Source organism: Uloborus diversus, chromosome 8 (assembly GCF_026930045.1).
Source record: "Uloborus diversus isolate 005 chromosome 8, Udiv.v.3.1, whole genome shotgun sequence".
NCBI classification, from domain to species: domain Eukaryota; kingdom Metazoa; phylum Arthropoda; class Arachnida; order Araneae; family Uloboridae; genus Uloborus; species Uloborus diversus.
Window position 1 is genome coordinate 49,164,140 of NC_072738.1, and position 15,949 is coordinate 49,180,088.

At 34.1% G+C, this 15,949-nt stretch overlaps 1 protein-coding gene across 1 annotated transcript in view; it reads left to right on the top strand.

Annotated features, from left to right (window-relative positions):
• LOC129228352 (glycoprotein 3-alpha-L-fucosyltransferase A-like) overlaps window positions 1-15,949 on the top strand; it is a 70,163-nt gene that overhangs the window by 6,641 nt on the left and 47,573 nt on the right. Inside the window, exon 2 of the mRNA XM_054863031.1 lies at window positions 15,649-15,916. Within this exon, the coding sequence (XP_054719006.1) occupies window positions 15,682-15,916 (235 nt within the window). The 5' untranslated portion in view covers window positions 15,649-15,681. The remainder of the gene's footprint in view (window positions 1-15,648; window positions 15,917-15,949) is intronic.

Sequence of the window (15,949 nt, forward strand, 5' to 3'; positions counted from 1 at the left end):
GGTACTTTCTTGGTGAGTCGAAAAATGTGCCAAGATATTAGTTTTAATTTTACTTCGGTTCTCTCTAAAGGTTTCAGAGAAATGATTGTCTCGAACCGGAGAGGTTTCGGAATTCTTCAGAAAGATTTCAGGATAATTTTATGAAGGTTTCTGACTTTTAGTGGGATACGCTCCTATTTTTTTCTAAGATATGTTACAGGCAGAAATTGGGCGTATTCGCTGCCCATTATTTTTCAGGACGTTTCTTAATTGTTTTTTACTGTGTTGAATAAAATCAAAAAAAATCTTAGAAGCCACGCAAACAAAGAACACAACATTCATCAATCTCAGGCATAATTAAAAATTAAAGCCAAGACATTGGGACCAAAACTCCATCCAAAACAAAACTGTGCATCCAAAACAAAGTGAATGTTGTTTTTGCATTAGTTTTCGTTAAACATTCCCTAAAAGACGGGAATATTTCTGACCGTTAATTGTTGAATGTTTAATACATATCACGATGCATTTCTTGAATTGTAATTATTGGTAGCACACAATCATTAGGAGTTGCATTTTCTAATGCAGGTTTTGCATAATGAGAAACAGTATTCGTCATTTGTTTAAGATAATTTACACGACATAATATCCAACACAATCATCATTTCTGTGGGGAAACTATATAAAATTTATGCTTGAAGATGTACTCCATAGAGTAAACAAACACACCGATATCCAAATCTAGATTTTACACAAAGGATGTATAATGAAGCTTTAGTATTGATTGAAGATTTATACATTTCAATTTCAAATTTGTTGTTTAGTCATTACGGTGTGATATTACCTGATCGATTGGTCACCGACTTAGTTGACACTGATTTGCAATGAGAAAAAACAGTGCAATGACGCTATCTTAGCTACAATTATTGTGAACAATGAGCCATTACTGACAGCTGGAAAAAAAAAAATCATAATCATATTGTGCTGACCGTTGATGCTAAACAGGGTTATACAGTTGTCGATGAAAACAAAGCCGTAAACATTCCAGCTGAATTTTTAAATTCTCTGGATATATCAGGAATGCCACTAGACGATTTTCGGTTGAAAATTCGTTCACAAATAATTCTTTTTCACAGTTTAAACACACCTAGATTATGCAAAGGTACACGTTTCTTCATCAAAATTTCAGCAATTTTGACCGAAAAGTTAAAAGGAGAAATTTTTATGTTGCCACGTAAGCGATTAATAGCGTCATAATTTTCAAACATATTTGGAAGGCTTGTCAATGTCTACCTTCGGTTTGGACTTGAAACATACATGTTTCTCTCATGGGCAACTCCAGGGTGTCCTGAAAAAGACTGGCTGTTTTCAATAATTCATAACAATAAAATGGTTAATGATAAAAAAAATAATTTTTGCAGAAAATTCATGTGGTGGGCTGTAAGTTTCGTCCCTTAAGTTCCAAAATTTACTTCAAGAAGTGTCCGAAGTAAATTTATGTGTATCTAGGCGAGAATATCGTGCCCAACTTAATGATGGCACAGCAGATGTAAGACCTTAAATCAAGGAAAGACAGAAAATTACACCATAGTTTTTCGCAAAATGTTTTAAATAAATAAAATTTCGCAAAATACAATATTTTCAAAATCTCCATGTGTCGCAATTGGAGGAAAAATTGGTGAATTCCAACAATTATTTTTTGACTTAGAGGTTTACGATCTGCAGCGTTATCTATTGAAAAGCTTTTGAACTAAACTTTGGAGCTAAGGGGGACAACACTTACGGCCCACCACATAACTTTTCTGAAAAAAATATTTTATTATAATTAACCATTTTCCTGTCATAAATTTTTGAAAACAGTCAAACTTTTTCAGGACACCCTGTATCTATCGCCTACTCACGAGTGGGAAATTTGTCATTCCTATCTGTGTTAGCAAAAGACAGGTAAAGCGAGAATATCGTGCCCAACTTAATGCTTAGATAATTTTCAGTTTTCAAATGATAGAAACAATAGATCGAAGTCAATGTTATCTACCTCATTTATAAAATTTAATTTTTATATGTTTTTAATTTAGTTAATGTATTTTGTAAAAAAGTTATTGAATACAAACTATAGATAAATTGAGAGGAATAAAATTTAGTGTACATTCTAAAAGAGTATGTTGGTTTATGTTTAATTTCTACGTTCTGATATATTATAATCAGTTTCGATATTTACTATCACTTTCAAGTTATTTTGCTTTTTTTTTTTTGGCCGAAGTCATACTTGCAAAATTTACTAAGCTAAGTATAGCGCTTTAAGCATTGAAAATTTAGTTAGTACTTTCTACATTCAATAATTACTTAATTCAGCCTAACAGGTACATTATCAATCTCATTTGTTTTAAAATTGGCTTGACTATTTGAAGCTTTACTAAAAATATTAATTAGATTCTATCAAAATATTGAGTAAAAAAATATTTTAATCTAACTACTTCGCCACAGCAACGCGTGGCTGGGTCAGCTAGTATATATATACTAGCTGCGTGCCCGGCGTTGCACGGGCTACCTAAAAAATGTAAGAGCAGTCCAGTTGATGCTTTTGTAGTACACTGACACTAGTTTCTAGACAAATGTGTCAGGGGCTGTAATAAATGCACTGAGAATCCTACTGGTCAGAAAACAAATTGCAGTAAAATTATAAGCTTGTCATTATTTTCCGTTAAAACACAAAATATGATGTCTTAATTGAATATTTATGACTTGAATTTCTCAATGAGGTTGTTTCCTTTAGTCAAAAGTAATTAATTTGCAGATTACGGCAAAATAATCGAAAAGTAAACAACTTAAACACCCTGATTACAGGAAAAGCCTTAAAACAAAAGCCTAATTTTATTTCTTTATATTCGAGAAAAAAAATTGCAACAGATGTTTCTTTTCAATGATTTTCTTCACGCTGTAAATTTTAATAAAAGCGTTCATCCGGAAAGTTGAGTTGAAGCACTGAATAATAATTTGAATGGAGGAAAGCCTTCGAAAAATAGTGATTTGATTTTGAAATCTAAGAGTCATAATTAAAAGTTTTTAATTGATATCTCCGCTAATTATTATCGGAGAATTATGTTAAATAGCCAAACATGAAGACGGGAGGATTACGAATCCATCGATACCTGGTTCGATGGTCAGTTCACTGTCGTTCGGGAGAAGAAGCTTGGACATAGATAGATAGATAGATACTCAGATTTTATATGTATAAGACTAGCTGCGTGCCCGGCGTTGCACGGGCTACCTAAAAAATGTAAGAGCAGTCCAGTTGATGCTTTTGTAGTACACTGACACTAGTTTCTAACGCGTTAAGGAATAAATAAATGCGCGTAAAGCAAGGTTTAACTAAGGTTAGGTAACTAAAAATAAACTGCATGTAAATCACTCATTTACTTTACGACGTGCACGGTCCTCCTCGAAAATGAAAGTTATGTCATGTGACGCGTATTTAACAATCAGGCTTGAACAAAAAAAAAAAAACAGCAAAATTTTGCTGCAGATTACGGCAAAATAATCGAAAAGTAAACAACTTAAACACCCTGATTACAGGAAAAGCCTTAAAACAAAAGCCTAATTTTATTTCTTTATATTCGAGAAAAAGAAATGGCAACAGATCTTTCATCTCAATGATTTTCTTCACGCTGTAAATTTTAATAAAAGCGTTCATCCGGAAAGTTGAGTTGAAGCACTGAATAATAATTTGAATGGAGGAAAGCCTTCGAAAAATATGGATTTTATTTTGAAATCTAAGAGTCATAATTAATAATTTTTAATTGATATCTCCGCTAATTATTATCGGAGGATTATGTTAAATAGCCAAACATGAAGACGGGAAGATGACGAATCCATCGATACCTGGTTCGATGGTCAGTTCACTGTCGTTCGGGAGAAGAAGCTTGGACATAGATAGATAGATAGATAGATAGATACTCAGATTTTATATGTATAAGATATATATAAATAAAAGTAACCCCCCCCCCCCGAAAGTCGGGTCTAGCTACGCCACTGCTGAGCCAAGTGGCGCTCAGACCACGAGTCCGGAAAATGGGCTGGTTCTGAGCCAAACGTATTATTACGATTCAGGCTTATCCTCTGATTCGTGCCTTACTACGATTCAGGCTTATCCTCTGGTTCGTGCATTACTACGATTCGTGCTTTTCCTCTGGTTCTGAGCCAAGTGCATTACTACGATTCAGGCTTATTCTCTGATTCGCGCATTACTACGATTCAGACTTATCCTCTGGTTCGTGCATTACTACGATTCGTGCTTTTCCTCTGGTTCTGAGTCAAGTGCATTACCACGAGTCCGACTAATAGTCTAATTCTGAGCTAAAAGCATTGCTACGATTCAGACTTTCCTCTGGTTCTGAGTCAACTGCATCACTACGATTCAGGCTTATCTCTGGTTCTGAGTCAAGTGCATTACCACGAGTCGGGCTAATCCTATGGTTCTGAGCCAAGTTCATTACCACCAGTATGGCTAATCATATACTTAACTCTCCTGTGCTGGAATAATCGGAACGACTCTAGGCCGGCGCATCAGCTTAAATTTAGCCATTTTGGATCGGATTTTTCATTGTTGCGGAGCTAGAGTTACCAGAGGAAAGTCTCAGGTTTTGCCGAATTAGCAAAAATTATATTTTATTTAATAAATAATTCACGTGCCGCTAATAATTGTTGGCAGTGAGAAATCACCAAACTTGCCAGAAGATCACGATAACTTGCCAGAAAAGACAACCACTCAAACACGCGCTCCGATCCAAAATGGCTGAACTTAAGCTGATGCGTCTACTCGTATATATAGGGGCCTTAACTCTACCGGTAGACAAATCGATGCTCAATGCGAGAAAGGGAAGAGTTGATTTATTCATCTACCGGTGAAATTGTTGCAACCATATCAGGAAACGATACTGGAGTCTTCACCAAGATTTGTTCTACTTGAACTGCTTCGCTATAACATTTTTGCACGTTACAACTGGTTTCAATTTGATTTAAAGTTAAGATGCTGAAAAGCTTGAAGATCAAATTATGCTTTTTAAAAAATGGAAATAGTAAAACCATTGAAAGATGAAAAGTAGCCAAATTGCCACAGGAGCGATCAGTTTGAAAGGCGTAAAATAATTCTGAGTGGAAACAAGTCCGGATATGATGAGCAGATACATTTAATAAATACGCGCAGTTAATCTTCAAACTGGTAGATAAAAATACCATTCACAAAAGTGAGAAGTCTGCATTCGTGCACCTTGGTTGGTGTTTTGCATTTTAAAAATCTTACGTTTCAATGAAGAAAAAATAATTCAGAAACTAAATTATTATTGTGTTTCAAAGAATCGCAACCGAAATCCAATAATATTCTCTTAAATAATGGCATCGAAGAAAAAGAAAATACTCGGCAACTACAACTAGTGCCCGTTTAGGAAACATGCGAGCTTCCAGACGAATTCTGATCATGAGTGTTCTAATCAGACATACAGCAGTCACTGTTCCCCCTCTCCTAACAGCAACGGACAAATAAGGTAATTTCGGCCCAATCTCAGGAGATTTATAAAGAAGTGTACGGTGAATTTCGCTTTTGTGCAGGCTGCGTAGGTCAACATCTGCTGATACATGTAACAGTTTATCAGCTAAAGGTTTTATTTCATTGGTACGAACTTCTACGGAGTGTTTAGTTGATAAAATGTGATCTACATAGCATATAAGACAAGTTTTAGTTTTTGAGGTAACTATGTGTTTCAGTAAGTATAATATTTTCTGTGTTCACTTAAAAGGAATTTTAATTCATATATATTTTTTAATAGAAATAAATTTTGCCTGCAACTTTTTATTTATTTATTTTTTTAAGTCATTTAATTTCAAGAAATAAAACAGTGACACGTATTATACAGATTTTCTCCACGAAGGAACATCATCAATTCACAGAAAAAATCCTTCTATCTCATTATTCAATCTTTGTGGTGTGCCATTCAAAATCAAATTAATAGTGCAGAATATAAATAAATTAATCAATAGATAAATGTGAAGCATTGCACCCAATAAATAAATTAAGGAAGGAGCACTAACATGCTGCAGCAAATATGTCTGTTGAAACTAGAGGTGTCCCCAAACGAATGTTTGAAAGCGGGAATTTTTAAGGCTACAGTGGAAACATTTTTTCTCTCCAAAATTGATCTAGATGCCTAAAACTTGATGTGCTTGTATATGTATTACATCTGCAGAAATTCAAAAAATTTGGTGCAAAAAAAAAAAAAAAAATTAATACTTTTTCAGAAATTTAATTTAAAAAAACGAAAATTTCAAGGGTTTCTAATTGCACCATGAGGCACTTTTTTTTCAAACTTTGAATTTCCACTTGTTTTTCAATCGTTAGGCATAATTACACTAGTTTACGCATTAAATGTAATGTTTTATGAGGCAGTTTATAAAAAGTAGCTGAAAATGAAAATTTTATGTGAAATTTTCAGTTTACGGTGATTTTAACCACAAAAGAGTTGAATTTCTAATTTTACATAACTGTCATTACTCAAATTCATGCATACAACTATAGTTAGATATTGTCTGAATGTGTTTCTAAAGTTTCATTATAATCCGATAAATATTGTGGTGCATGGAATATATTAAGTTTATGTTTTTATGTAAATAGTGACAGCAGTGTATACGTGCTGAAAATGTAAACTAAGGGGCGTGATCACGGATGTGCAAAACAAAACTAACCCATAATTCATTAAATAATGCATGGAATGAAAAATATCTTGCTGCCCTGAATACAGTAGCTGCTAAAGTATTTAAAAAAGGCTAAAAAAAATTTTTCGGATTTTTTGTTCAATTTTCAGCATTTTTAGTGTCTACCGTAGCCTTAAGTTACTGAATGAATCTGAGTTTAATCGAATGATAAAATATGAGCATGCATGCAAACCTACATATAAGGAGCAGAGACATTAGACATTAAAATAAAAATGAAAATCATTAATTAAAGTTAGTCATGGAGAGTTTAGTATTAAAAACAACTCACTCACCCCATTAAATACAGGAGAGACTAAAAACATTTTACTTTCTACTAATTTCAATTTTCCTAAAATATTTTTTTTTTCGTTAGCAAAACATTCGGGGCGCGACTTCGTTTTTGTCTTCCTTTTTAAACCAGCAGTATTGTCTAATTATGTACAGATTAGAATAATTTGATTTGTGCTGACTTTCAAGTACATCGACCTCATTTTATTTTTTAAATTTTTATTTTCTAGTCGAAGTCCAATTACATTCATGTGGTGCATCGATAATATTGCTGAATGAAACTCCAAATTTCGCCGAATGATGATAATTTTACCGAATTGAACTCCGAATTTCGCCGAATAATAATAATTTTACCGAATTGAACTCCAAATTTCGCCAAATGATAATAATTTTACCAAATTGAACGCCAAATTTTGCAGAGTGATAATACTTTTGCCGAATAAAACTACAAGTTTTGCCAAATGAAACCACAACTTTCGCCAAATGATGATAATTTTGCCGATTTGAACTCCAAATTTTGCAGAATGACGATAATTTTACCAAACCCCTAGACAAAATTTGCTGAATAACGAAGTTGAGGGTAGAACACAGTGACCTCTCATCGGGGAGTCCTTGCACGGTAAAAAAATTCCGAAACAGGTAATTTCTATGGAAGGTTTCGGAATTTCACCCATTTCCTGTGAAAAATAAGTATCTTTGTGAAAATGTTTCCTAAATTGCTACAAGTTGCACGAATACAGACTTTTCACTCATGGGGGAAAAATATTTTTAGCTACCAGTTTAAAGATTAATTAAACGTATTTATTTAGTGTATCGCTCCATGGGCGAGTTCGTCCAATCAGATTGACTAAGCTCTCACAGAGAACGAGGTCTACTGGCTCCTGCAGACTTTGCGAAAATTGCAAGCGATAATGCTTGGTACTTGCAATTCTATCTTGGAGGTGCTCCTAGTTGCAACTTTTAGAGCTCTCTTAGGAAATCTAGAACCTCTTGAAAAGGACAGACCGTTTTATCCGACATTTTGGTTCCGAGACAGCTTTGAATCCAACCTTGTTTCTAGTATTTATAAATACATTATATATTTGTTGGTTGCTATGTCGTTAAACAGTTGATGATAAGTTGATTAAAATGTCACTTTAGGTAAATCTAGAAAGAAAAGTTAGTTCACAAATTCTACAAAAATGTATCGAGAAATGTTTACTGTAAAGAACCTCATTTTCACACCTTATTTGTTTTTTTAACTTGTATTAATAAGATATTTTTCATTCGCAGAATAAAATAATAAAACTTCAATTAGGCAACTTGGTCACCAGTTTTCTGCAACGAGGCTTTTGTACAAATACTAATTTTGGATTTGGATCCAAAGCGTTGGATGAGTCAGCTCCCCTAGTATAGTGGCCTTAGGCAAATCAGAAAGATACCAAGCCCCTATTTATAATCAACTTTTAAGTTTTCCCTGTAGGTTTCAAAACCGTATCTGTCTTTAATCGGAGGTAGTTCCACATTACAGTCGAGTCTCGACTTATGCGAGGGATGCCTTCCAAGACTCCTCGCGTAAGTTGAAATTTCGCGTTGTGGAAAAATATATGCATACAAATTTTTTAAAGCATACCGAACACTTTTATGCACTTCTAAACACCCCTCAAACTGCTCTAAAGCATTCCTTAACCAATACAGTTTCTTCCGAAAAGAACTGAACTTTTACTGTATTTAAAAAATAAAAAACTGTTATTCAACATGAAATACTTAAGATGAACAAAATGAATGACCAATGGGAATAAAAAATATAAAATAAAACAAAACGGTACGCACTGCATGCAGTAAAATTAAAATGATGCACAAAATAGTACTGTACAGTAGATACAGTAGCAATATTTACGAGTTAAACAAGAAGTTCCGTCTAGAATTATACGAGCCTACTTTCCCGTATACCCATACTACTTTCTAGTACCTGATCAATATTCTCAAAAGTAGCTAAAATCGCATATTCTTTCAAACATATTTTTGCTAATTTCTAGGAATAAAGTATTCCTCATACATCTAAAAAAATTAGATGCGTAAAAAAAAAAAAAAAAAAAAAAAAAAGCAGCAGCACCTTTTAAACAAAGAGCTAATACACTTTTTTCCCTTAAAAAAAATTTCTTTAACAGCTTTCAAAACGAAAAAATAATGATTAAAATTAATAAGCTTATTAAAATAAATACATCATATCAAAAAAAAAAAAAAGTTTCTTTTTCCCCTGTTGCCAAAAATAATTTTTTAAATGAATTAATGCACTTACCAAAATAAATAAAAACAATAAAATATCAACTTAAAGAAATACTTTTCATTGTTAAAAAAAAAAAATCGTCTGCGCATATCATTATGTAGAAACATAAATGATTTCGAGTTTATTCGCCGAAAACTGAATACTTAAATTAAAACTTTAGCTTGAAAATAAAAACAAATCATATCAACAATAATTATTTCACAGTAAAAACCATAGCTGCGGAGTCGGAGTCGGAGTCAATCTCATTTTGGGATAAAGGAGTCGGAGACGAATATCCAAGAATCGGAGTCAGTCATTTGTCCTCCGTGTATTAATTTTTGCCAAAGCTACGAAGTCAGAGTCGAAGTCGGGGAGTCGGAGTCCGATTAATTGTCGGGCACAGGAATCGGAGTCGGAGTCAGGTGCCTCTAAGTTATCGGAGTCGGAGTCTGGAGTTTGGCGTCAATAGCTATTTCCAACAAAATTTGTTTGAAATAAATCCGCCTTCAAGTACGGAATCTACATTGACTTTCAGTTTCCTCGTAGGCGCTAATGTTAAGTTTTTTTGAACTGTTCAAAATTGAACAAAAAATAGTTCAAAGTAAAAAGTGAAATATGGGAATGAGGTGTCCTCGCCAAGATCTTTCGAACAAAAAAAAAGTTTGTTCGAATCAGACTATTCATTCAAAAGGTATTAGGGGGGGGGGGGCAGACAGACAGACCGACAGACATTTTTTCCCATCTCAATACCCTACTTTCCAATTTTTAATTTTTCGATATTTATTTAATTATTATTATTTTTTTTTCGCGGCATTTTAAAGATGCATTAAGCCTTCTTTCATGCTTTTTTCTTCTTTTTCTGACTTTTACTGGGAAAGTAGGCTAAAAATGAGGATACTAGTTATGACTTATGCTCCAAGATCGGATCGTTATTCTCATCTAATACATTTTTAAATACGCTTCACCTTTTATTTAAAACGTTTCAATTTGTGGCTGCATCTCCTCTACCTGATCTTTTTATTAATCCCCAATGCAAGAGCGCGCGTAGCTACCATTTTCATAATTTTTAGTTTGCTAGACTTCTCTGTAAGCTTTAATATTGAAACTAAGTTCTACTTTTACGAACATCTTTTTGTTTTGACTTTTAATTGTACATATGGAAGATTCACTCATACTCTTATTATCGCGCTACCTTCGACGTTTTGTAATTGTTCAAGCATATCGAGAATCTTAGTCTTTAAAAAAATTTTTTTATCAGAAACTTTTTTTTTCTTCACATTTTCAAACTTTAGATGAAGGTGACACTAAGGTGCCATTATGGTTATTTGATGCACTAGACTAGTTTGGTGTGGAAACTTTGACTGTCAGTGATGCTCAAAGGGACGTAATAACATTCATGAAATCAATATTTAGTAGCCAATAACGAAGCTGATACTTCCTTCTAAAAAAAATCATGTTGTGGGCGAAAAATTCGCGTTAGCTCTAAAATTCGTTACTTGTGTAAAATTCGCGTTATAGCCATTTCGCGTAAGTCGGATCGCGTTGTAGTGGGAGTCGACTGTATTTAGAAAGGTTTAAGGATGATTTCAGGAAGGTTGCTGACTTTTAGCAGTAAGCGTTTCTGGTTTTTGCAAGATATGTTACTGGTAGAAATTGGGCATATCAGCTGCCCATTAGTTTCCAGATTGTTTCTGAATCGTTTTTACAGTGTGGATATTCGTCTCAATTAAGGTCAATTTTCCAGCATAGACAACGAAATGTCAAATTCTGAGGGGAAAAAATGCTTTCGAAAGTTCATTTATTTTGAAAGTACAGATGTTTTGTTAAACTGTAGTTGACAACGCACGACTATACATTGAATTTTGTGTTATTAATGTGAAAATGACAGAGGATTTCCATAGAACTAAATAAATATTAATATCTAATGTATAAAATAACTTGTTTTTTAGACTAAAAAACATGATATTAAACAGCACCTACCTTGTTTTTTACCTTTTAGTGTTTTTTTTAACCTATTTTTTTGACCGATTATTAGACCGAAAAAATAATTCTGCAGTACCTCCCATGATTTAAAAAAAAAAAAGGTTTTTATGCTTATGTATCCTTCCTTCTTAAATTAGAAATTCGAGTAATAATACTCTAATAAAAATAACAGTAACACAGAAATCCGTTTTTATTTCCGATTTCTATTCATCTCGTTTTTTCACGATGGTTATAAAAGTTTCGAGTGATTCTAAAGGTCTAAGTTCGAATATGGAATGCAAAACACAATTTGTCAAACTTGTACTCGAAAAATATGTCGCAGCTTTTCTGCATCATTGAAGAGAAATGATATTTTTCAACCTGCAGTAGTTCAAATTCAGGAAAAATGAATTTAGAAGCATAATATTTTCAAAACGAGTTTCAACATCGTTTGTTGTATTTTTTTCTTGAATAATAGTTCAGTTCATATTTGATTTGGATTTTTGCTAAAATTTTTATTGCTACTAGTTAGGAAATTTGTTATCAGTTTTGAGCTCGTTTTCACCATTGAAATCCTAAAGATAGGTTACACGGGACTTTTTATGAGGTCGCTAAGTTTCTTAAAGTCTCTTTTCTTGGTTCCAATCCTTTAAAGTGCCTATTTTCATAAAAAATCGACCCCTTAGTCCTTTTTCATGTTATGTGGTTAAAATTTTTTGGAATTTTCAAGCGATTTTTATTTATTTCATATTTTGGTACACTATAAAAAAAAATCCGAAACGATACTGTTTATTTCTATAGAACATTTCGGGATTTCACAGGTTTGCATCTATCTCCCTGTAAAATCAAGTGTCTTTGCAAAAAAGTTACTAGTTGCACGAATTGGCTTTTCACTACGAGTTTAAAAACTGAGTAAGCGTGTTTATTAAGTGTATTTACTTTCGGTCGCTAATTGTTCGTTGAAATTGACTAAGCTCCCAATAAGATTGAATAAGGCACTGGATAACTGCTGCTTTGCAAGGCGAGAACTGCACGCAGGGGTGGTGCTTGGTTCTTGCTTGTAATTCCGTCTTGGCGTTTGCCATCTATTTGGGGTCTGTCTGGAAGTTCATATCTTTTTGAATAAAGTGTAGTAATTACAAATATATTAAAAGTGTGAACAGTACTGCAGTTGAAAAAAAATATTTACGGGTATCACCTTGGTGTTTGAGGGGATTCCCCGCCCCCCCCCAAAAAAAAAGATGGTTTAAACCAACTTACGCTATATTTGCATTTTTTTACGATAAAAGTCCAAAGAATTCGAGCGACGGTATTCTCCTGTGTTCCCCCTTCCAGACTGAGTGTTTGAAAATAGAAGAGCTTTTACATCTTTAGGAGCGTAAATGTTAGATCTGTAGTTTTTTTCTGTTGGCGAGCGTTTTTGAAAATATAGAGTGTGATTAACATCCTATTTTGAAGTACGGTAAATATGTAGTAATAAAAAGGGGAAGGAGTTTTTTCACAAATAAAGATTAAAACCATTGCCACAGTTACCATATTTTACGATCTGTAGACAGTATCATCATAACGAGTAATTACACAGAACTGACAAAAGTCAATGCATTGCAAGGTGCAGAGATGCAGATGATAATAGTGTCGCATATAAATGTATAAATAAGCAATGCATTGGTAGGGCTTTCATTTGTATTCAAATGCTTCATGGGAATAGATTTTTACTCTGATTATGGCTGCATGACGAGAATTAACAGACTTAGAACACGGAATAGTTGTTGAAGCTAGACGTACGATCAAATGTTACATTTCGAAATCTTTGGAAAATTCAACACTCTGAGGTCTGATGGCTGAAAATACTTAAAACCAAGCATAACCTCTCGCCATGAACAATGAAGTGCCTGGCAGGCTATACTTAATGACTGAAATCAGTTATGTGTGCGTAGAACTGTCAGTGTTAACTGACAAGCAACACTGAGTGACATACCCGCAGAAATCAGTGGGTTGTGGGACGACCTTGTTCGTTGGAACAGTGCGGCAAAATTTGCTTTCATTGGATGTAACATTAGAAGATCTATACTTGAGTGTCTTTACTCCTAAAAGTGCATTGCATGGCATTTTTTTTCAGTGTATCTCCTGAGCTCGTGACCATTTCGGTTGGACACCAGATGACTGGAAAACCGGGGCTTGGTCAGTTTAATTACCATTTCAGTAGATAAGAGTAAATATCAAGGCTCGAATATGGTACAGGGCTCAAGAAACCATGAACACAAGTTCTCAGCACGGCGCTGTGAAAGCTAGGCTCCATAATGGTGTGGGCTGTTTTTACATGGCATGGACTGCGTCCTCTGATCCAAATGCATATTTTTGTATTGTGTGCAATAACAACATTGGTTATTTTTACTTCCTTTAACCAAAAAGGAATATTGTATTCGCGAAAAAAGATTTCACTCAAAAATCCTCCTTAATTTCCATTTTACTCACCCCCGAATGAATATTGTGTTTTTTTTCTCGACTCGACCACACGTGGATCAGTGCCTAAGAACGTATAGACACGCGCAATATTCATAATGATGATTCCCGAGTTAATAACAACAAATTTTCTCGTGACGTCTGTATGTACGTATGTATGTATGTGCGGATATACGTATGTATGTATGGGCGGATATGCGTATGTGCGTATGTATGTCGCATAACTCAAGAACGGTAAGCCCTAGAAAGTTCAAATTTGGTACGTAGAACTCCTAGTGGAGTCTAGTTGTGCACCTCCCCTTTTGGTTGCATTCGGGTGTTTCTAAAGGGGTCTTTTGCCCCTTTTTGGGGAGAAATCATTGTTAATTTCGATGTAAACTCAAGTGGTGTTATAATTTAGCGGACACTTGGCGATATATCGCCAACCTTTTGGTCACCAAGTTTTGTCGCTAACTTGGCGACAAATTTTGCGATTTTTTTAAAAAAATGTTTCAATTTGGCCACTGCTGGTGATATTTAGAGTGTAAACTATTGAATCACATTAAAATTGCCAGTAACGGGGAAATGACATTAAATTGGAGTAAAAGGAAATCATCTGATGCACACACACACACACACATCAGCTCGTTTCTTTAAAAAATGTATTTCTTCGAAGTATATTTTCCCAGAAAAATCTAAGTTGGTTTAAGCTTAATTCTTAAAGCAGGCGTCTAATAGAGACAGAACAGGGTTGCTGTTCAGTTACCAACACGAAACAGCTCTTTTTTAACACGCTTTTATTAGCTTCACCTGTATGTATGTATGTATGTATGTATCTTGTAACGGAATCTTGCAGCTCAAATTTCGCCCACTTCCTGCGATCGGATTCTTTTGAAATTTGGCACGCGACCTCAAACCCGATGACAATGCAATATTCTATAATCAAATTAATTAATTAACTCTTTTAATAGTTAGTTTCCTCCAATTTTAATCAATATTTTGGCATAAATCCAACAATGTGAAAAAGGAAAAAAAAAAAAAAAACATTAAAAAATGCTCACAAAAATTATTTAAAAATATCTACAAAAACCTTTAATTTTTTTGCATCAGACAAAATTTGTTCCAATGTTCCAAGGTAATTAGAACATGAAATATAATTGTTTTTAACTAATTTCATGCCAAAATTTAGGTGAGCCTTCAATTGGAAATTCATTGCTGATCAGACCATTGTTGAACAAAACTTGTATTGAAATACATCTCAAATTTTCAAAGTAATGTAGATATGATTTCCACACACATACATCGATATTTTTTCGTAAAACAAGACTAAAAAGAAGAAAATAAAATAATAGTTTAAAAAACTAAAAAAACACGCTTTCGTAGCAAAATGAACTAAAAAGCGAAAAATAATTTTTGGATGATAGTAGTTGACCAATCACTTAATTTTAATGTAATACAAAAAAGCGTGGGGGGGCTTCTTATCAGTTGTCTTGAATTTCTTCCATTTGTTGTCCATGCAAAAATGTAAATAGACAGCACCCCACGGTTTTTTGTATCATTAAAATTAAGTGATTGGTCAACTACTATCATCCAAAGATTATTTTTCACTTTTTAGTTCATTTTGCTACGAAAGCGTGTTTTTTTAGTTTTTTAAACTATTATTTTATTTTGTTTGATTGTCACGTGACACTCCGACGCGCCACCGAATTTCAAAGGGTTGCAAATTTTATGTTTCGCACTTTTAACAAGAAATATTTTGCAAACTCGAGTTGTGAGCAGCTGATAACAAAGGTTCACCAATGAGCTGTAACGCAAAGATGAATGCGATGACTTGTTGCATGCTTACGCGAATTCGAGGAGTTTTCTCGCGCGATTTCAAAAGAACCCCATCTTTCTCTACTAGAATACTTCCTCTAAGGTTCATATGCTATTTTTTGCAGACGATAATTTTCAAGATCCATGATTTTTTGTTACTATTATTTATTCAGGTCACATGAAGCTTTTGATGATCAGGTGGTACGATGCGGCGCTTCCGTCTTTTTCGTCTCCTGTCTTCCTTCGTTTTCACCGTCTGTTGTCTGTTGCTGGTCATCAACGGTTTCCTGAAGGTGAATTTCCGTTTCGGCATCGAAACCAGTTACTTCAAGTACCCTTCCACTCAGGTAGAAACCAGAATAGATCTTCCACGATACTACCCCGAACGGCCATGGTTCATGAGGGGAGGAGTCATCAGGCCTTCCGAAATTCGCATAGGAGGTAAGCTATCTCATTACTGATACCTTCAAGCAT